A 24,372-nucleotide genomic window follows, 5' to 3' on the forward strand; every position below is an offset into this window, starting at 1 on the left:
ACCCATATGGACTCGCCGAGTAGGGGGAAATAAGATCCCGTTGGAGTAATGGACTGTATCTACTTATGGTTGGGAGAAATAAACACGATGATAAAGTGGAGAGAAATGGGTGCAAGTATAAGGACTTTATGACTTGCAAGCCATTGACCTACACTGGAAAAGAAGATCCCGTTGGAGTAATGGACTAGATCTCGAAAATGGAATTGGCTTTGATGACTTGTGATTGCCAAGGCAAGTTACAAACCACGTTTGCAGTATGTCAGTTCAGGGGTAGTGTTGCTCGATGGTGGAGCACTTTAGGGAAAACCCTAAGCCTTAATGAGCCACTGCAACTAACTTGGGCAGAGTTCTTGGTGCACTTCAAGCGCAAGTACTGCTCGGCCCAAAACGTGCTTGAGATAGAAAACCAATTTCTAACGTTAAAGAAGGGAAGTATGACCATTGACTAATATACGAATAACTTCACAGACAAAATGGAGTTTGCTTTGCGTATTGTCCCAGATGAGCTGACAAAAATTGATAGGTACGCAAAGAGACTTCCATGGGAGTACGCGGTGCCAGTACGTCAGGCACTTACTTTGGAGGCAGCTATTTGGGCTGCCAAGTCTGTTCAAGATATGATAAAAGGGAGAGCCACTAGCAAGGTTAAAGTTGGCGAAAAGAGAAAGTTTGAAGGAACATCACGTTCCAATAAAAAGAACAAATTCTCGAAGACTGGTTCGAGAAAATTTGGAGGAGGCGCCGAAGCTAAGTGGCGTGACAAGTGTAAGAAGAAACATGCTGGGAAGTGCAGCATGGAAGTCACTTGTTACAAATCTGGAAAGCCTGGGCATTATGCCAATGAATGCACCTTCAATAAGAACGTATGTTTTGGGTGCAATAAAGAAGGGCATATTTAGAGGGATTCCCGAATAAGAAGGACGCAGCAAAACCCAATCTTCCACCAAAGCCGAAGGCGAGAGCCTTTCAGATGACACTCGAAGCTGCGAAAGAAGAAGCCGATGTCGCTTCAGGTACCTTTCTTGTAAACGAATTGCCTGCCCAAATTTTGTTTGATTCTGGAGCCAATTACTCCTTTATTTCACATGTATTTGGTAGAAAACTAGCTTTACCTGTAGATAGACTAGTTAATGCTATAATAGTCGAGATTGCTAGTGGCAAGTTTGGACCTGTTAGCCATCGAATGAAAAACATCATCATTGACTTGGATGGGAATAAATTCCACGAGGAATTATTGCCTATCGAGTTAAATGGTTTTGACATAGTTCTAGGAATGGATTGGCTTAGCGCCAACGATGCAGAAATATTATGTAGAAAGAAGATAGTAAAAGTAAAACCGCCATGGAAAGAGTTGTTTATGGTGTATGGAGACAAACGCAGAGTAAATTCTGGAATCATTTCCCTAATGAAAGCCAAAAAAGTGTTTGGTCAAGGGATGTACATCATATCTACCGTTCGTGATCGATGCTAAGATAGAAAAGAAAGAGGTGCAGAATATTCCGATGGTGTGTGATTATCCGGAAGTCTTTCCCGAAGATCTTCCCGGATTGCCCCCTGATCGACAAGTAGAATTTCGTATCGACTTGTTACCAGGAACGACGTCGATAGCAAAAGCACCATATCGATTAGCACCAACAGGGATCAAAGAACTTATGACAAAACTTCAGGAGTTATTGGACAAAGGTTTCATTCGACCTAGTTCATCTCCTTGGGGATCCCCTATGTTATTTGTAAAGAAGAAAGATATGAGCATGAGAATGTGCATCGATTACAGAGAGCTGAATAAAGCAACAATAAAGAACAAGTACCCGTTGCCGAGGATCGATGACCTGTTCGACCAGTTGCAAGGTTCGAGCTATTTCTCGAAGATTGATCTTAGGTCGGGATACCATCAACTAAAGGTGAGAGAGCAGGATATCGAAAAGACTGCGTTTAGAACAAGATATGGACACTATGAATTTCTGGTTATGTCGTTCGAACTAACCAATGCCCAACAACTTTCATGGATTTGATGAATAGGGTTTGTAAACCATTCCTAGATAAATCTGTGATAGTATTCATAGATGACATTCTGATTTACTCGAAAAGCCAGGAGGAGCATGACAAACACTTGAGAGAAGTGTTAGAGGTATTAAAGAAGGAGAAGTTGTATGCAAAGTTCTCCAAATATGATTTTTGGATTCAAGAAGTCCAATTTTTGGGTCATGTGGTTAACCAAGAAGGAATAATGGTTGACCCAGAAAAGATTGAAGCTGTAATGAAGTGGGAACAACCAAAAAGTCCTACAGAGATTCGAAGCTTTTTAGGATTAGCTGGATATTACCGAAGGTTTATCCAAGGATTTTCTTCGATTGCTACTCCATTAACAGCTTTGACCCACAAAGGAGCTACTTATGCTTAGAATGAAAAGAATAAGGAAGCCTTTGAGAAGTTGAAGAAGAGATTGTGTGACGCACCGATTCTTTCGTTGCCTGAAGGAGTTGATGACTTTGCAGTTTATAGCGATGTATCTGGAGTTGGTTTTGGTTGTGTTTTGACCCAAATGGATAAAGTGATAGCGTATGCATCAAGCCAATTGAAGGAACATGAAAAGAACTACCCCACTCATGATTTGGAGTTGGCAGCGGTAGTATTCGCCCTAAAGATATTGAGTCATTATCTTTATGGCACAAACTGTAAACTTTTCATTGATAATAAGAGTCTCCAATATCTCTTTAATCAGAAGGAATTGAACATGTGTCAACGACGCTAGCTAGAGTTACTCAAGGACTACGACTGTGAGATACTTTACCACACTGGTAAAGCAAATGTTGTTGCTGATGCTCTCAGTCGGAAGGTAAACCTTGAAAAGAAAAAGCTAAGGGAATTGAGAATTGAAGTTGTCTCGACAATTGTGGAAAGTATAAAGAAAGCTCAAGAGGAAGATTTAGAGAAAAATAACCGAAAGGAAGAACGTTTGGGCAAAACGTTAGTATTTGGTACAAACAACCAAGGGTTGAAGGTATTCCAAGATAGGATTTGGGTACCTAATACGGGCGGAGTAAGAGATCTTCTGATGGAAGAAGCTCACAAGACCATATACTCAATTCATCTCGGCGGTACAAAAATGTATAAGGATCTAAAACCCTATTACTGGTGGCCGACGATGAAGCTCGATGTTGCTAAGTATGTGGCCTAGTGTTTAACTTGTGCTAGGGTTAAGGCACAACATCAGTAACCGTATGGGAGTTTAGAACCTTTGCCAATACCCATGGGTAAATAGGAAGACATCACCATGGATTTCGTGACTAAACTGCCCAGAACTGATGGGTTTTGGTCATATGAACATCCTCTGTGCTCATACAAACCCTAATGCTTGGATCTAGGTTTCTCTATTGTACATGGAATTTATCCAAGACTATAAACCCTAGATCTAGCATATGATAATCAATATAACATATAATTAGGGTTTAGATCATACCTTGATTGTTATGTAGAAATAACAATCACAATTCCTTCTTGTAATGACTTTAGAACGCTTAGAGTCACAAGTGTCACTCCTTTAATGGTTCAAAAACACCAAGAGCAATATGATGAAGAAGAGAAGAGAAAGAGGCTGCCCAAAACCGTCCAAAACCCTAGAAGAAAGCTTGTCCACGTTTTTGAGGCTTAAGGGTACTATTTATACATGTAGGCTATTAGGGATTTAAACTAGGAAACCCTAATCTGACTGCTTAAGCCCTAAGCAGCCCATGGACTCCTTTATTTAAGGCCCTTGGACGATTTCTTATGGGTTTCCCATAGAATTCGTCCAACCTTATATAATAAGGCAATTCATAGCCCAATTGCAATTATCTTATAATGTGACAATCGTCAATCTTGAGTCAAGTCAAGTCATCAAGTCAAGCCGGTCAACTCTATTAAACCTTATGTATTAGGGTAAGTGTTATGTTCGTATTGTATAACTTGTTATGATAATGGGAAAACATCACAGGAGAAAAGTTTGTGTTAAAAAAATATCCTAAGCCTTCGCATTTTAACCAAATAAATCAAATGCGATTCACAAAATTTTCATTCCAAAAATGCGAAACTCCAGGGACAATAATTGAAATCTTCTGTTTTCTTCCCCAATTCGCATTCTACTGTGAAATACTTCGCATTTTCATTTTTACACCTTTCGCATCCCTTCGCATTAATCACCTTCGCATTTTAACCAAATAAATCAAATGCGATTCACAAAATTTTCATTCCAAAAATGCGAAACTCCAGGGACAATAATTGAAATCTTCTGTTTTCTTCCCCAATTCGCATTCTACTGTGAAATACTTCGCATTTTCATTTTTACACCTTTCGCATCCCTTCGCATTAATCACCTTCGCATTTTAACCAAATAAATCAAATGCGATTCACAAAATTTTCATTCCAAAAATGCGAAACTCCAGGGACAATAATTGAAATCTTCTGTTTTCTTCCCCAATTCGCATTCTACTGAGAAATACTTTGCATTTTCATTTTTACACCTTTCGCATCCCTTCGCATTAATCACCTTCGCATTTTAACCAAATAAATCAAATGCGATTCACAAAATTTTCATTCCAAAAAAAAAAAATGCGAACACAGTTTAGTTCATGAACTCTAAACTTGCGAAATCAAAAATTCATATGTTGAACCCATATGCGAATATTAACCCAATTGACTTCAAATTGATTCATAGATGCGAACACTCGATTGTTTTACTTTCGCAAAATGAGCATCAACAACTCCACAATCGAGTTTTTAAATTCTTGCAAACAACAGTTTCATAGTCCTTGACTTCGCGTTTTTTCTTCACGAATCATCCCTCAATCATCAATCCAATTGCGAATCAAAACTCATATGTTCTTGCTTTATCGATTCATCGACTACACTCATACAAATGCGAACAATACTCAATTTCAAAATCGATTGAAACTTATAGCAAAGCTAAATCCAACTTCGCATTCAAAGCAGTGTCATTGATCCGCAGTCACAAGCAACCACCCCACACCCACTCTATGACCAGCCATACCTCCCCACCTTACCTATGTCACTTCAATGTTCCCTTACACTCAAATTTCACTCACTCCCACGTTTTTGAGCTGGAACAATCAACCACACTCCTCATTTTCTCTCATTTCTCTCATCCCACTAAGTAACAAACATCACTCTTTCTCTCAAACTCTTCTACACAAATTTTCGAGATCCAAGGCTGGATTCAAGTGTTCTTCCACGCTTAGTAAGTAAAAATTCATCCTCCCTATTATTATTTCGCTTCATTCTACTCAAATCTTTGGTTGCTTACACAAACTCCCTAACTATGATGTTAGATTCTCGAAAACCTTCAAGGCATCTCCAAGTGTTCTTGAATTAAACACTTCCATTCTTCAACAATCATCTACTGAAATCACTCAAGGTGAGTTCATACCCCTACATTTTCATGATTTCTCAAGTTTTCAGGGGGGGAATACAAGTTAAAACACTAAGAATATAACTAGATTTTTCTAACAGCCTTCATCAGAAAAGTTCAACTCCATTCACGGACTGTCTTGGGCATCTTAAACATTTTTGTTTTCAAAACTGTACAAGGTGCAAATAGTTCGAGTTTTTAGCTTTAAAATGGCTACTTGCACATCTCCATACGATTTTTCTACAATTTATGGTGATTTTTACAAAACTGCCTATCATTTCAAACAACAATCCGGACCAGTCTGTGATTTTGGACTTTTTCACCCAAGTTAGAGGTCATTATAAATTGAGATAAAATTTATGAGCAAACTAGACACATTTTGTGAACTCTCAAAATTTACGGATCTAGTTTTCGACTTCGTATGATTTTTCTATGATTTTTCCAAATACAGGGCAGAATGGCTAAAGTTAGCCAACAGCATGTAAATATCATAACACTTTGTATTATGTTGAGCAAAGTGTATAATCATAAGTTCTAATATTTGAATGTGTTTCCATGTTAGTTTATCATTATGAACTGGAATTAAGACATTCATATTAAATATTAAATATTATTCATTCATTTTGGAACACGTATTATTAGACTATAAGAGGTATAGTTTGATAAATTCACAATACTAATATATTTTCATAAAAGAATTCATACATATTACAAACATTTTAGATAAACTACAACAGGTATAGTTTATGATATATCACTCTACGCACTCGTACAAGAAGGGTACATTCATACAAGAAAGATTTCTATTCGCACACATTTCACGAAAGTTAATCTATGTTTTGATAAATTCACAACACTAGTTACATTTCCATAAAAAGGGTTCATACATAGTACATACATTTTAGATAAACTATAATAGGTATAGTTTATGATACATCACTCTACGCACTCGTACAAGAAAGGTACATTCATACAAGAAATATTTATATTCACACACAATTATCGTAAACTTGTTATCCTATATTGTGAGTTTCTCTATTTTTTTTTCGATCTCTATCTCTCTATCTCCCCGTACGTCCGAGTGCGGGATATAATTCCTGGTAGTTATAATCAGAATCTCCTTGAGGGAGAACGTGATACTTGTATATAGATCTATATTGGGATTGACACCCCACACCTTGCTGCTAGCTACAGTTGGACCTGCAGGTCTACGGGTGACAAATGTCATTTCATTTTCGCGACGCCTGAGAAACGTTGTGGCAGGTTCACATAGTCACAGTATGATTATAGCGACTCACTTAGGGAGACAACAATTCATAAAGTTTACGGGGTTGCATAAAAACCAAAGTAGGTTTTAGGTTGATAGAATAAATTTACTTTCCATTTCATTTTAAACTCACAACATTTCTACTAAGAAACGATGACTTCTCATACATTCTAGTCTTTGGTTGTAAGGCTACATTCTTCGGATTTCAAGGAAAATATCGGATTTTTCTGAAACAACGCGACATTTACATGTGAAAGACTTCTAATAAGATTATTAATAAAAGCTTATGAACTCACCAACCCTTGTGTTGACACTTTTCAAACAACTTGTATTCACAGGAAAACATTAATCGGGTTACCAAGTGCTTTTGAGGATGGGACGTTGAGGCGTCAAACTTTTCATATTTTGACAACATATTGTAATTGATTTTTGAAACATGTAATTCATACAAGTGATGTAACTTTTCAATTATATATATGTTGGTTGTGTTTGCTTGAATTACTATTGAAATTGTGGTTATGATGCTATACATGAAGTCCTCCACCCCCGAACGTTTCCGCCATCCTTGGTTTGGGGGTGTGACAGATTGGTATCAGAGCACGGTTTATAGTGAATTCAGTATATCAACCACATAAGATATACAAACTATAAACACATTTGGGACTAAAAGTCTCCGATTCTTAAAGCGAATTAAAGAGTTGTACTTTTGAAAACAAATAATTTCTTGTTTTAAAGTATACTTGCATGCATTCTATAATAGCATGGTGTCATAACTTAGGAGAACATAAATTGAAAGAGGAGGAGTCGAACATTATTAATACGCCTTAGCATGTGTAATCAGTTCTGGGAAGGATATAGCCTGATCAACTATATCCGTCCAAGAAGTGACTTACGCACATTAAGGAATAGTCGTAATGAGCGACAAATCTGAAAACCTAATAACACTCCATAAAGAACACGCTAAGAACCAAATATAAACATTTAAAAATACTATAGGAGTATTTGTACGTTTCTATAGCGCCAAATTATTATTTTCCTATACATACTTCTTAACCCCGTTTCTCGTGCAGACGACATGGCAGGATTTCACATACCCGGGGACCCCTACTTTCCCAATCAGGGAAACGCGGGATGGATTGAAGATGAGCCCGAGGAGAATCCCGAAGAGGAACCCGAGGAAGATCCCGAAGAGGATCCCGAGGAAGGGCCCGAGGAGGAAGACGAACAAGAAGAAGAAGAGGAAGACAACCAAGAAGAAGAGGAAGAAGAGGAAGAAGAGGAAGAAGAGGAAGGTGATGAGGTAGTCATGGTTGGGAACGAAGTGGAGGAACCACCAGAAGTATTCAACCCTCCCTACATCGCGAGGGTACCCGCGCACCGTTTTGGTTACAATGGACCCGAACCCCCTTGGGTAACAATGATCGAAAGATGGAGCCGACAACAACGCCAACGGTCACCATATGGCTACCAACGAGGTTACTATGATCTCACTCATGGTGGACCGGCTGATAGGGCTCTCCCCGTCACGATACAACGAATGGCAAGAATGGATGATCGTGGTAGGACAACGACAGATCAGGTCCGGGAGTTAAGTGCCATTGTACAGTCTACTACGGGTCGCACCAGAAACCTGGAACGAGACTCCCACCACCGAGACCAACTCATTAGAGACCTTCTCGCGGCTCAAGCAGAAACAAGAGAGTATCGGGAAAGATACATGGCACTCGAAGAGAGAATGGTTACAGCCGAACGCAAATTGGCGGAACTACAGGGCGCATCGACATCATCGCAGCCTCCGTCAAAGAAGGGTCGCAGTGATTAGAGCTCGTTGCTATTCTCCCGTCTAGGTAGTAGAATTTTATGAGTACGCGTTGGTGCTACTCCTTGTATGTAGGTCGACCCTGCGACTATGTGATCACACTATTCAAAGGGGTTTTGTAATGCCAAAAACTACCTTTTGTAACGATGTAATGTAGACCCTTATGAGGTCAAACTTTTCTCTTTAAGCGTTATGTACTAAAAGTTATCAATGAAATTTGGCATGTATTTTATTTATTGAATGTTGGACACTATACATCATAACCTGATCACACAAACAATTACGAATAATAAAGTTATGATAAAATACAAGAGGGATGAAACCAGTAACACTCGACTCGTTATCACTATTGAAGTCTTACCGACTAGTCATTTTTTTTATGACAGAACCATGCCACCAAGGAAAAGACCAAGGCCTTCCAACAACCCAGTGCCGCCTCCACCACCACCTCCGCAGTTTGATCCTGCAATGTTCCAGGCTGCAGTGACGGCAGCCGTGGCGGCAGCAATGTTGCAAATGGGAACCCATGGTTCCGGCGGTTCTGGATCCGGAGCTACCAATTCCATTCATGGGGACAGCGCGGGGCGTACGAGGGAGTGCACTTACAAAGACTTCACAAATGGCAAACCCGATCCTTTCAATGGAAGCGGGGGCGTCATCACACTGGTGCAATGGTTCGAAAGGACCGAGGCAGTTTTTGAAATCTGCGCTTGTCCCGAAGCGAGCAAGGTCAAGTATGCGGCATTCACTTTCACTGGAAAAGCACTTACTTGGTGGAATGGCCGAGTTAAGTCACTTACTCCTGCAGTAGCTAACGCAATCAGCTGGGAGGATTTGAAAGCCCTAATGTTAAAGGAATACTGCCCGAGGGGCGAAATACAAAAGCTTGAAGAAGAACTTTGGAACCTCAGGATGACAGGCACTGATCTTGAAACTTATACTGCCCGCTTCAACGACCTAGCACTCCTCTGTCCAACAATGGTCACTCCAGAAGAGAAGAAGGTGGAACGATATCTCTGGGGCCTATCATCCCAGATTCAAGATAGTGTCTTGGCCTCGAAACCCACTACCTTTGAGAGTGCCAAGGAATTGGCACAACAACTCATAGATCACAGGGCTAGCCGTGGTACCGTGATAACCACCACCGACCGAACAAAAGGAGGGAACAACAAGAGGAAGTTCTGGGGAAATAAAAGGAAACAACCAATTCAGGACCCCGCCAAAAAGCAACCAATTGTTGCTGTTCGCGCCGCCACTACTGCTGCCGCTCCAGCGCCACCGAAACAGTATACAGGAACTCTTCCCAAGTGCAACAAGTGTAACTACCACCATAACGGTGCTTGTCGTGAGTTACACTGCAATAACTGTAACAAAAAGGGGCACACTGCACGATTCTGTAGAGCGACTACCCAACCCGCCACACAAGTCGCTACGACCGCCAACACTGGAGCAAGCCAAGCCTGCTATGGGTGTGGTGAAACGGGACACTTCAGGAGGAACTGCCCCAAGGCACGAGCCCCTAATGCTGGGGGTGTAGGGAGAGTCCTAACTTTAGGGCAGGGAGAAGCAGTCAAGGATCCCTCTGTGGTTACTGGTACGTTCCTCCTCAATAACTCTTATGCATGCGTACTTTTCGATAGTGGGGCAGAAAGAAGTTTCATAAGTCACCAATTCAAACATATACTTAAGCAAAATTCTCAACCACTAGAAGATTCTTACATCGTAGAAATGGCAAATGGAAAGGTTGAGCGCGCTAATGATATTTACATAGGGTGTACTCTCACTCTAGACAACCATTTGTTCAAAATCGACCTTATGCCGGTCACCATAAAAAGCTTCGATATAATCATTGGTATGGATTGGTTAAGCCTTCATCGTGCCGACATTCTATGTTACGAAAGGGCCGTCCGCCTCAATCTGCCGAATGGCAACGTTCTCACCGTTTATGGCAATAAACCTAGTGCGAACCTACAAATCATCTCTTGTGTTAAAACCCAAAAGTACCTCCGAAAGCAATACCATGTTTTCTTAGCCCACATCGTAGATAAAAAACAGGAGGTGAAGGACATCAAAGAAATTCCAGAAGTATGCAACTTCCATGATGTTTTCCCAGACGATCTGCCTGGTGTACCACTCGCAAGACAAGTCGAATTTCGGATCGACTTAATCCCAGGAGCTACCCCCGTCGCCAGGGCTCCATATCGCTTAGCACCGGCAGAGATGCAAGAACTATCCAGCCAGTTGAATGAACTATTGAGCAAAGGATTCATCAGGCCAAGCTTCTCGCCCTGGGGAGCACCAGTCTTATTTGTAAAGAAGAAGGATGGGTCTTTTCGCATGTGCATAGACTATCGAGAACTAAACAAACTCACTATCAAGAACCGTTATCCCCTACCCCGAATCGATGACCTCTTCGACCAGCTCCAAGGAGCCAGCTACTTTTCAAAAATCGACCTGAGGTCGGGCTATCATCAACTGCGAGTTCAAGAAGAGGATATCCCCAAGACGGCATTCAGAACTCGCTATGGGCACTATGAGTTTGTAGTGATGCCATTCGGGTTAACTAACGCGCCCGCGGTGTTCATGGATTTGATGAATCGAGTGTGTCGACCCTTCTTGGATAAATTCGTCATCGTATTCATCGACGATATCCTGGTCTATTCGAGGAGCGAAGAAGAGCACAGTCATCACCTACGACTAGTTCTGGAGGTTTTAAGGACCGAAAAGCTTTACGCTAAATTCGCAAAGTGTGAATTTTGGCTCCGAGAAGTAGGATTCCTTGGCCACGTAGTAAGCAAAGAAGGAATACATGTGGACCCCTCGAAGATCAAAGCAATCGAAGATTGGTCAACACCTACAACGCCGACAGAAATCCGACAATTTTTAGGACTCGCAGGCTACTATCGAAGATTCATACAAAACTTCTCCAAAATCGCTAAGCCTCTCACCACCTTGACTCAGAAAGGGGTGGTGTTCGAATGGGAAGATAAACAAGAAGCCGCCTTCCAGACACTAAAGCAAGCCCTATGCAGCGCACCAGTCTTGTCTCTTCCAGAAGGAACTGATGATTTTGTGGTGTATTGCGATGCTTCAAATCAAGGCCTCGGCTGTGTGCTCATGCAAAGGGGAAAAGTCATCGCTTATGCATCAAGACAACTGAAAACACATGAAGTTAATTACACAACCCACGACCTTGAATTGGGAGCTGTGGTGTTCGCCCTGAAGATTTGGAGGCACTACCTCTACGGCACCAAGTGCACCATCTTCACTGATCACAAAAGTCTTCAACACATCCTCAATCAGAAAGAACTAAACATGCGCCAAAGAAGATGGGTGGAATTACTGAATGACTACGAATGTGAAATTCGCTACCACCCAGGCAAGGCTAATGTAGTAGCCGATGCCTTAAGCAGGAAAGAATACTCGGGTCGCCGAGTAAAATCCCTAGCCATGACCATCCACTCCCAACTGGCCACTTAGATCAAGGACGCCCAATTTGAAGCCCTGAAACCAGGAAACGTGGCAAGCGAAGCACTAAGGGGGATGGATAAGAACTTGGAAGTCAGAGGGGATGGAGCTCGTTATCTCATGAATCGAATCTGGACACCGAAGTTCGGTGGATACCGAGACGTTGTAATGGATGAGGCCCACAAGACTCGATACTCCATTCATCCGGGGTCAGATAAGATGTATCTAGACCTCAAAAGGTTATACTGGTGGCCAGACATGAAGGCTGAAATTGCTACTTATGTGAGCAAGTGCCTCACTTGCGCCAAGGTCAAGGTGGAATATCAGAAGCCATCAGGACTACTTCAGCAACCAGATATACCCGAGTGGAAGTGGGAGCGAATAACCATGGACTTCGTAACCAAACTGCCTAAGACATCAGGTGGGATGGATACCATATGGGTGGTTGTGGACAGATTGACCAAGTCCGCGCACTTCCTGCCAATAAAGGAAACAGACAAGATGGAAAAGTTGACCAGGACGTACATTAAGGAGATTGTACGACTACATGGTGTACCAACATCCATTATCTCGGATCGAGATAGTAGATTCACCTCGCGTTTCTGGCAGTCCCTGCAAAAGTCACTGGGAACCAGGTTAGACATGAGTACGGCCTACCATCCACAAACGGACGGACAAAGCGAGAGAACCATCCAGACGTTGGAAGACATGCTGAGAGCCTGTGTGATAGATTTTGGTAAGGCATGGGATACCCATCTACCGCTCATCGAATTCTCTTATAATAACAGTTATCACACTAGCATTGGAGTCGCTCCATTCGAAGCTCTCTACGGCCGCAAGTGTAGGTCGCCGCTGTGTTGGGCCGAAGTTGGAGATACTCAGCTAGCCAGAGGGCAAGTCCCTGATAGCACCCTTACGGGGCCGGAAATCATAAGGGAAACCACAGAAAAGATCATTCAAATTCGGGAAAGACTAAAAGCGTCTCGTGATCGACAAAAGAGTTACGCGGATAAGCGACGCAAACCTTTAGAATTCCAGGTCGGAGACCGGGTACTACTAAAAGTTTCCCCCTGGAAAGGGGTGATACGTTTCGGTAAACGGGGGAAACTAAACCCAAGGTACGTTGGTCCGTTCGAAATCCTTGCTAGGATTGGTCCTGTGGCGTACAAACTCCGACTACCGCAAGAACTTAGTAATGTGCACCCTATCTTCCACGTGTCCAACTTAAAGAAGTGTCTGTCTGACGAGACACTCGTAATACCACTCGAAGAAATCGAAGTTAATGAGAATCTCCACTTTGTGGAGGAACCCGTCGAGATCATGGATCGAGAGATCAAGAGAACAAAACAAAGTCGCATTCCCATAGTGAAGGTTCGTTGGAACGCGAAACGAGGGCCTGAGTTTACCTGGGAACGTGAAGATCAAATGAAACAAAAATATCCACATCTTTTCCCAAACCCTTGAAGTCCCAGCCGAATTTAAATTTCGGGACGAAATTCCCTCTAACGGGGGGAAGATGTGACAATCGTCAATCTTGAGTCAAGTCAAGTCATCAAGTCAAGCCGGTCAACTCTATTAAACCTTATGTATTAGGGTAAGTGTTATGTTCGTATTGTATAACTTGTTATGATAATGGGAAAACATCACAGGAGAAAAGTTTGTGTTAAAAAAATTTCCTAAGCCTTCGCATTTTAACCAAATAAATCAAATGCGATTCACAAAATTTTCATTCCAAAAATGCGAAACTCCAGGGACAATAATTGAAATCTTCTGTTTTCTTCCCCAATTCGCATTCTACTGTGAAATACTTCGCATTTTCATTTTTACACCTTTCGCATCCCTTCGCATTAATCACCTTCGCATTTTAACCAAATAAATCAAATGCGATTCACAAAATTTTCATTCCAAAAATGCGAAACTCCAGGGACAATAATTGAAATCTTCTGTTTTCTTCCCCAATTCGCATTCTACTGAGAAATACTTTGCATTTTCATTTTTACACCTTTCGCATCCCTTCGCATTAATCACCTTCGCATTTTAACCAAATAAATCAAATGCGATTCACAAAATTTTCATTCCAAAAAAAAAAAATGCGAACACAGTTTAGTTCATGAACTCTAAACTTGCGAAATCAAAAATTCATATGTTGAACCCATATGCGAATATTAACCCAATTGACTTCAAATTGATTCATAGATGCGAACACTCGATTGTTTTACTTTCGCAAAATGAGCATCAACAACTCCACAATCGAGTTTTTAAATTCTTGCAAACAACAGTTTCATAGTCCTTGACTTCGCGTTTTTTCTTCACGAATCATCCCTCAATCATCAATCCAATTGCGAATCAAAACTCATATGTTCTTGCTTTATCGATTCATCGACTACACTCATACAAATGCGAACAATACTCAATTTCAAAATCGATTGAAACTTATAGCAAAGCTAAATCCAACTTCGCATTCAAAGCAGTGTCATTGATCCGCAGTCACAAGCAACCACCCCACACCCACTCTATGACCAGCCATACCTCCCCACCTTACCTATGTCACTTCAATGTTCCCTTACACTCAAATTTCACTCACTCCCACGTTTTTGAGCTGGAACAATCAACCACACTCCTCATTTTCTCTCATTTCTCTCATCCCACTAAGTAACAAACATCACTCTTTCTCTCAAACTCTTCTACACAAATTTTCGAGATCCAAGGCTGGATTCAAGTGTTCTTCCACGCTTAGTAAGTAAAAATTCATCCTCCCTATTATTATTTCGCTTCATTCTACTCAAATCTTTGGTTGCTTACACAAACTCCCTAACTATGATGTTAGATTCTCGAAAACCTTCAAGGCATCTCCAAGTGTTCTTGAATTAAACACTTCCATTCTTCAACAATCATCTACTGAAATCACTCAAGGTGAGTTCATACCCCTACATTTTCATGATTTCTCAAGTTTTCAGGGGGGGAATACAAGTTAAAACACTAAGAATATAACTAGATTTTTCTAACAGCCTTCATCAGAAAAGTTCAACTCCATTCACGGACTGTCTTGGGCATCTTAAACATTTTTGTTTTCAAAACTGTACAAGGTGCAAATAGTTCGAGTTTTTAGCTTTAAAATGGCTACTTGCACATCTCCATACGATTTTTCTACAATTTATGGTGATTTTTACAAAACTGCCTATCATTTCAAACAACAATCCGGACCAGTCTGTGATTTTGGACTTTTTCACCCAAGTTAGAGGTCATTATAAATTGAGATAAAATTTATGAGCAAACTAGACACATTTTGTGAACTCTCAAAATTTACGGATCTAGTTTTCGACTTCGTATGATTTTTCTATGATTTTTCCAAATACAGGGCAGAATGGCTAAAGTTAGCCAACAGCATGTAAATATCATAACACTTTGTATTATGTTGAGCAAAGTGTATAATCATAAGTTCTAATATTTGAATGTGTTTCCATGTTAGTTTATCATTATGAACTGGAATTAAGACATTCATATTAAATATTAAATATTATTCATTCATTTTGGAACACGTATTATTAGACTATAAGAGGTATAGTTTGATAAATTCACAATACTAATATATTTTCATAAAAGAATTCATACATATTACAAACATTTTAGATAAACTATAACAGGTATAGTTTATGATATATCACTCTACGCACTCGTACAAGAAGGGTACATTCATACAAGAAAGATTTCTATTCGCACACATTTCACGAAAGTTAATCTATGTTTTGATAAATTCACAACACTAGTTACATTTCCATAAAAAGGGTTCATACATAGTACATACATTTTAGATAAACTATAATAGGTATAGTTTATGATACATCACTCTACGCATTCGTACAAGAAAGGTACATTCATACAAGAAATATTTATATTCACACACAATTATCGTAAACTTGTTATCCTATATTGTGAGTTTCTCTATTTTTTTTTCGATCTCTATCTCTCTATCTCCCCGTACGTCCGAGTGCGGGATATAATTCCTGGTAGTTATAATCAGAATCTCCTTGAGGGAGAACGTGATACTTGTATATAGATCTATATTGGGATTGACACCCCACACCTTGCTGCTAGCTACAGTTGGACCTGCAGGTCTACGGGTGACAAATGTCATTTCATTTTCGCGACGCCTGAGAAACGTTGTGGCAGGTTCACATAGTCACAGTATGATTATAGCGACTCACTTAGGGAGACAACAATTCATAAAGTTTACGGGGTTGCATAAAAACCAAAGTAGGTTTTAAGTTGATAGAATAAATTTACTTTCCATTTCATTTTAAACTCACAACATTTCTACTAAGAAACGATGACTTCTCATACATTCTAGTCTTTGGTTGTAAGGCTACATTCTTCGGATTTCAAGGAAAATATCGGATTTTTCTGAAACAACGCGACATTTACATGTGAAAGACTTCTAATAAGATTATTAATAAAAGCTTATGAACTCACCAACCCTTGTGTTGACACTTTTCAAACAACTTGTATTCACAGGAAAACATTAATCGGGTTACCAAGTGCTTTTGAGGATGGGACGTTGAGGCGTCAAACTTTTCATATTTTGACAACATATTGTAATTGATTTTTGAAACATGTAATTCATACAAGTGATGTAACTTTTCAATTATATATATGTTGGTTGTGTTTGCTTGAATTACTATTGAAATTGTGGTTATGATGCTATACATGAAGTCCTCCACCCCCGAACGTTTCCGCCATCCTTGGTTTGGGGGTGTGACATATAATTACAATTCTAGTCCCTTAAGTTTAATTAATCTCTTTTAGTCACAAACTTAATTCTTATTAATTATTGACTAATATTAATTAAAGAATATGATTTCTCCTTTAATAAATTATTCCCATAATATATTAATAAATCATATTTAATCCTTTCTCTCCATAATTCATCCTATCAAGTTGCTTTGGTGAAGGCAACCCAAAAGGACCATGCACCATCGGGTCAAGTACATACCAAAATAGTTATGGACTTAGACACTAATCCAACAAGATCACGGAACAGTCACAACATTATTTGGTTGGTCGTTGATCGCTTCACTAAGAGTGCGCATTTCATAGTAGCCAAAGAGAAATGGTATATGGATAAACTTGTGAATTCTTATGTGAAGGAAATTGTAAGGCTTCACGGTGTTCCGTTAACGATTGTATCCGATCATGACAGTCGTTTTACCTCAAGTTTTTGGAGGAGTCTACAAGAGGAATTGGGTACCAAGTTGTGTTTGAGTACAACTTACCATCTGCAAAGCGATGGTCATAGAGAACGAATGATTCAAACATTGGAGGATATGCTGAGAGCATGTACCCTAGAATTTCAAGGTAACTGGGATGAACACTTACTTCTAGTAGAATTCTTCTACAATAATAGTTTCCACTCAAGCATTAAGATGGCACCTTATCACGCTTTGTATGGGGAAAAGTGTCGAACGCCATCATGTTGGCTGGAAGCTAGGGAAAAGCAGTTTATGGGACCTGAAATAGTACATCAGACTGCTGAAAAGTTGAAACTGATAAGGGAAAGGATGTTAGTTGCTCAAGATCGACAAAGGAGTTATGCTGACAAGAAAAGACAGCCGATAACGTTAGAAGTTGGAGATTAAGTTTTACTTAAAGTCTCGCCATGGAAGGGACTTATAAGATTTGGTAAAAGGGGAAAGTAGAGTCCAAGGTTTATTGGACCATTTAAAGTTCTTCAAAGGATTAGGGATCAAGCTTACAAACTAGAATTACCGGAAGAATTGGAGGGTATTCATAGCACCTTTCATGTGTGTTATTTGAGAAAGTTCACAGTAGATGTGCCCGATATAATTTCCATTTCTGAGTTAAGGTTGGATGAAAAAAAGAGGTTGATCGAAGAACCTCAGGCAATCGTTGATCGTAAGACTATGAAGTTGCGACACAAGATGGTTGATTTAGTGCTTGTGCGCTAGAAACAAACGAATGGACCAAATCTTACCCGGGAATTGGAGAGTGACATGATGAGTCACTACCCGCAGTTGTTTGGTGATATGTGACTCCGGGGATGGAATCATCCTAAAGGGGAGAGAATTGTAACACTCGTGTTTCTATCCTAGGAATTAATATTAAAGTGATAGTCTAGGTTAACCTTTATAACTCATTTTGAAAAAATGAAAAAGGAATTATGTGAATTCTATGTGTTTTATGTGTTTTATGCTTAATTACTAGGGCTTAATTAATTAAGAATAAAAATGAGTGTCAAAATTAAATTTTAGATAAAGCCGATATCTATTAAGAAACCTGTAGTGGGCGTGACAAGGATTACGGATATATAAAGAATGCCAAAATCCGAGTTATAACGAAGAAGTTATGACCTGTCAAAGTTTCGCGACAAACCGGCACGGGGTCGAGTGTCGTAAAAGGTGAGTTTTTGATAAACTACTTTTTAGCATAGTGATCTAAACAAAAGTCGTAGTACTTGTTAAACCGAGAAGTTCGATAAAAAGAACACTCAAATCTGACTTCTTATGAGGAAGTTATGATTTTTAGAAGTTTCAGCTTAACAGTAGACAGCTAACAACTCGAATTTTAGATCGAGCGATTTTTAGCTGACACAACCTAAAAGAGAATTGAAGGTCTCATTATTAGTAGCACAACGGTGAAAGTCTGACGAAAACAGATGTCTGATGAAGAAGTTATGAATTTTTAACGGATTTCCTGTCCCGGTCTGTTAAAAATAATTATATAAAAATTAAAGTCAAAATTTTCCGACGAAGTCTAAACGAAAGTTGTAGAACGTAATTTTACCTACGCGTGCATATAAAGAACGTCAAAAACGGAGCTCGTATGCGAAAGTTATGGATTTTAGAAGTTTTTGAACAAAAACCGAGAAAATTCGCATAGTCACGTTTTTGCCACGTCACCCTCGCTCAAAACGCGCCACGTGTCGGAACTCTGCTGAGTCATCTGAAGCCGTGGCATATCCGAGGAGCGATGGATGTGCAGCTTAGTCAGAGCCTCGCGATGCCTGCTGCGTGTCCGACCTTCGCACCAGCTGTCTCCGTTCCCTCCTGCTTCGGGTCCGAACCTCGGACCTAGACTTCGGTCCAATAAGGAGCTGCTAGCAAGCCTTCGCAGGTGCGAGCCATGTGCGAGCCATCCCCTGCGAGCTTTGGATCTGTGATGCATGGCTTCTTCTCAGCGGTTGGATCAGGAGGCTCGCTCCTATTAATAGGAGGGTGTGAGACCTCCCGGGTATACTTTGGAAAATTGTCAAATTTAGCCCCTAAACCCATCTTTCTTTCATCTTAACATCCCGCAAAGCCCCAATATCAATTATAACCCCCGGAATACTCCACGAAGTGCCCGAGAAGCCCGGAAAATTTATCTTTTCGGTTTCAAAGCCCGACATTCACAAAGTTCGATTTCTCAATAAAACTCCTGGTTTTATTAGAAACGATCGTTTTAAGCAACAAATTGTTGTCCGATTATCATCAAATCATGTGAGTGTGTAGTCACTTTCATCTTACACCTAGATATGAAGTATTTTCTATAAAATACGTGTTATGTGTAATTATATTAAGTGTTTATTTGAGGTGACTGTTGAATAAATGTTTTATACAAGTTTTAAACTGTATATGTATTTTATCTACAAAATATATTGGGTAAAACATGGGTAGATGAAATAGTTGATGTGTGTTAAAATGGTGAGAGGCGTCGATGTTGTTGTTGTTGTAGTCATCTAGCGGAGTATAAATGACAACCACGGACCTTTGTAGACAGTCCAGTGGAACACTAGCAGGTTCGCAACTTCTAGGTGTTGATGAATTAAATGTTCATTGGCGTACTCCATCCCCTTCATGATTGCCTTTAGGACATGTATGGCTAAGGAAACCCTTAGCAGTAGTGTCCATCCCGATGATATTCCTTAGGCTAGGTCCCTTGTGATAGGTGTGTAGGGACGTAAAGTGAGGACAACGGGAATAGGTAATCAGTGTTATTGTTGATTGGTGAACTTAATGAGTATATTATTAATGCGGGTTGAAAACCCTATATGGTCACCACGCTCCCAAGCCTGACCCACTCAGTTTTTATGATTTCAGGTAGTGGACCCCGAGCATAGTCGGAGGACGATGAGAGGTTTTTTATTATATGCCAGTAGATGTAAATAACTGTTGAAAGGCTTATAATTTCTTGTTTATGCTTTTGATCTGTATCAGAACATGACGTCCCGAGGTTTTGATATGAAATGAAACTATACATTTCTTAAGGAAAGATTTTGATAAACGTTTATCATGTTTTATTTTGGGGACCAATTCCGCAACATCTTTTAAAAAGATTTCCCTTATTTTATTTTAAAAAGCATAAATTAAATCGGTCTTTTCTGGCCAAGAAATTAGGGGATGTCACAACGTGCATAAAAAGAACATCTAAATCTGACTTCGTATTAAGAAGTTATGATTTCTCGAAGTTTCAGCATTAGTAGTGTATAGTCCGAAGTTTGAATATGAGATCGAGCGATATTTAGTCGGAACAATATAAATGAGAATTAAAGATCTCATCGATAGTAGTGCATCGGTGGAAAGACAGACGAAAACGGACGAAAGATGAAGAAGTTATGAGTTTATAACATAGTTTTCCTGTCCCGCTTACTAAAAATAATATATTAATAATATAATAAAAATAAAGTCAAAATTAGCCAACAGAATCATAATAAGAGTTATAGAGCATAATCTCACCCAGGCGTGGATATAAAGAAAGTTGAAAACGGAGTTCGTATGCGAAAGTTATGAATTGCTGAAGTTCGGGGCGCGAAACCCCAAAAATGTCAGAGTTCACGCCGTGAATAAAGTGTTCACGACATGCACTCAGTATTTATGACTTTTGGAGCCTAATAGACGCAAGTTGCGATGATGCACCTGATGACTACTGAACTCACGACATGAATATTTGAGATTCGCAGCGTGAATCCTGAAAAATGGCCCTATAAATAGAATTCAAGGGGCAGCTGAGTTTGGTTGCTCAATCTCTTCTCTCCCACTCCCAATACCCTCTTTAAGCCTTATCTTATACCACCAAAGCCCCGGTATCATCCTGAGACCCAGAGCGAGTCCCGAAGCCTGAAGATCCCAAGAAGTGAAATTCCCGAGCCGAAGCTCTGCCTGTGAGAAGCCAGTTTTTTTAAAAAATCTTCCAGATCTACCGAAGAATACTACTTTTACAAGCCTTAGTGCTATCCGAGCATCGTCTAATCAATTGAGTGTGTAGTTAATTTCTTCTAATACATATATATATGAAGTATTTGCTATGAAATACATATTATGTGTTTATATATTGTTGTTTAGTTGAGATGGATGTTGAATAAATGTTTTATACAGGTTTTTAAATAGTTTTAAACTGTATGTGTAATTTATATCTACAAATATGTTAGGTATAACATGGGTAGATGAAATAGTTGATGTGTGATGAAATAATGTGATAAGGGATAGGTGACGATATAATGGTGATGATAATTAGGTGATGATAGATAGGTAATGAATTACGAGTCCAGGCTATGTTGTGGCTGCGTATTCACATAATGATAGTCTAACCCTTATTATGAATTATGAGTCCAGGCGATGTTGTGGCTGCATATTCATGCGATGATAGTCTAACCCTTATTATGAATTACGAGTCCATGCGATCTTGTAGCTACGTATTCATGAAATGATAGTCTAATCCTTATTATGAATTACGAGTCCAAGCGATGTTGTGGCTGCGTATTCATGTGATGATTGTCAAACCCTTATTATGAATTACGAGTCCAGGCGATGTTGTGGCTGCATATTCATGCGGATGATAGTCTAACCCTTATTATGAATTACGAGTCCAAGTGATGTTGTGGTTGCGTATTCATGCGATGATACTTAAACCCTTATTATGATTTACGAGTTCAAGCGATGTTGTGGCTACGTAATCATGCGATGATACCCTAACCCTTACTAGACATATATTAAGGGAGTGATCCCCGAATTAGTATTGTCTATGTGATGTAGGCGATGATCCTTAGGAAAAGTTCTTAGGAACAAACATATAAGGAAATAAGATGTAAGGAGATGAGAGGTAAATATGATATTGGATATGACCTTTAGGATAATATCTTTAGGGAATATTAAACGAAGATAATGGGGATGGGTAATTGGGTTGATTGTTTGATGATTAAATATAATAGTTATATTAGTGTGGGTTGAAAACCCTATATGCTCACCAGACTCCCAAGCCTGACCTACTCAGTTTTCTTTGCATTACAGGTAATGGCACATAGGTATAAGTTGGTGAACTTGATGAGAGATTTTGGATTGTAGATCAGTAGTTATAAATAACTGTTGTAAGGTCTATTTTATATTGTTTATGCTTTTAGTCTGTATCGGAACATGACATCTCAAGATTTTGTTATTTAATGAAAATACATTTCTTTATGAAATGTTTTGATAAATTTTATTTTATCATATTTTATTTTGGAAACAAATTCCGCAACTCTTTTAATCAAAGGATTAGTCTTATTTTATAAAACAAAGCATAAACAAATCGGTCTTTTCTGGCCGTGAAATTGGGGATGTGACATGAAATGTCTCAATGGGATTAGGTAAGTTATTAAGTTGTTAATGCTACAATGAAGTTTTTTTAGAGTTTAAACAGTGAATATGGTAAATTAAGCTATGAATGAGTGTATAAACTATTAATATAATATCATCTTATATATATGATCAGATCTGGTGTTTTATGGTGATTATGCATCTGATGTGTATGGTGCACAAAAAGTTTTTGAAATGTCTCAACCAAATTCAAAAAGTTATTAAACTATGAATATGCGTTTTTAATGTAATAATGTGTGAATATGTAAGTTATTAAGTTGTCAATGTGTATTTTTCGGATGCACTAAGTTGTGAATTGGTGTCTGAAATATTGAATTAAGTTGTGATTTAGTGTTTGAAATGTTGAACTAAATTGTGAATTATTTTTTTTTTTATTTTTTATTTTTTTTTTATCCAGATTTGGTTTTTGAGGGAAGGATGTTGGCATTGTTTATACTAGTGGTTGGCGGTGGCGATTGTTAATGGTGACATATGGTAGTTGGCGGTATTGATGGTAGTGGTGGTGGTAGAGTAGGGATATATTTTTATTTCTCACTCATCTTCTTCGTTGATTTCAGATAAGGTATCCTCTTTTATGATTCATGTATATGTTTTTCTTTTGATGTTGGTTTCTGAAATATAAGATAATTTATACATGTATTAAACTGTGAATGGGCTGTTTGGTACATTAAAATATGATATTATGCTTGTAAATGATTTATGAATGTATTGTAATACACTTTGAATTTTATGTATTATGTTATGAATTTTATTCACAACTTAATATAATAAATTTACAGTTTAATACATATAAATGTCTCTAGATATGAACGTATAAATGTAAGTTTTAGTTGAAAATATGGTTGTGAATATATAATTTTTAGGTATTAAATTGTGAATTTATTGTATTAAGCTGTGAATTTTGTGTATTAAAATTTGAATTGATTGCATTAACTTGTGAATTTTTTATGAATATTCTATTTGCTTCTTTGAGAAGAATGAAGCATTATACACATATACGATTTTCATTAATTTAAATAAGTTATATATAATTTAAAGTATGAATATTATGTAAATTAAACTTTGAAATAAGCACTAGTCTCTAAATCTAAAAGTTTAAATGTAAGTTTGAAGTTAAGAATATAGAATTATGTGAATTAAATTATTAATTTATTATAGTAAGCTGTATGTTATGTATTAAATGGTAATTAATCGTATTAAATTGTGACTTAACTACATTTGGTGTAAATGTTTTGTAAATTTTGTGTTAAAATATGAATTATTGGTGTATGAATTTTTGTATTATTTGTCTTGTGACTATGTTTATTTTTTATCTGTATACATATGTAAATATGCATTAGTTTTTATAATTGTTTTGTATTAAATTCAAAATGAGTGAATTAATAAGTTTATTAAATTGTGAATGTAGTATTTAAGTTGTAAATGTTTGACTTTATGTATAAATTTGTTTTTGGATAGAAATATGGTCGAGACGCAGACACGGGTGGTAGTGATAGAGTTTGGGCTTGGCTTCTCTAAAATTGTAAATTAGTGTAAAATGGATTGTATTAAGCTATGAGTATGTGTATTAAACTGTAAACGGACTATATAAAGTGGTATTTCGTATAATTTTTGTGTTAAAATATAAATGAATGTATTTTTTTATACTGTAAAAATTACGATTTTGCTCTTTTTTTTACCAATAAGGAAAAAATCAGGATTTTAACATATTTAATATTACTCACAATACATGTTTACTAAGAAAATGAGGGTTCTTGGGGTTCTTAACCTTTTTTGGTTCTCATTTGAA

The 24,372-nt window shown here is 38.5% G+C and overlaps 1 protein-coding gene across 4 annotated transcripts in view; it reads left to right on the plus strand.

The window, feature by feature from the left end:
- LOC145043528 (uncharacterized) overlaps positions 1 to 23,164 on the plus strand; it is a 46,587-nt gene extending 23,423 nt beyond the window's left edge. For 2 of the 4 annotated variants that reach the window (XM_078992214.1, XM_078992215.1), the window contains one exon: positions 7,742 to 8,673. In XM_078992214.1, coding sequence (XP_078848340.1) covers positions 7,747 to 8,493 — 747 coding nt within the window. In that variant the 5' untranslated portion in view covers positions 7,742 to 7,746 and the 3' untranslated portion in view covers positions 8,494 to 8,673. Of the gene's footprint in view, positions 1 to 7,009; positions 7,170 to 7,741; positions 8,674 to 22,980 lie in introns of those variants that run through there. The other 2 variants (XR_013681050.1, XR_013681049.1) reach the window with 2 other exon arrangements.
- The last annotated feature ends 1,208 nt before the right edge of the window (positions 23,165 to 24,372 follow it).

The sequence above is a fragment of the Lactuca saligna genome, chromosome 4 (assembly GCF_052625555.1).
Source record: "Lactuca saligna cultivar CGN05327 chromosome 4, ASM5262555v1, whole genome shotgun sequence".
NCBI classification, from domain to species: domain Eukaryota; kingdom Viridiplantae; phylum Streptophyta; class Magnoliopsida; order Asterales; family Asteraceae; genus Lactuca; species Lactuca saligna.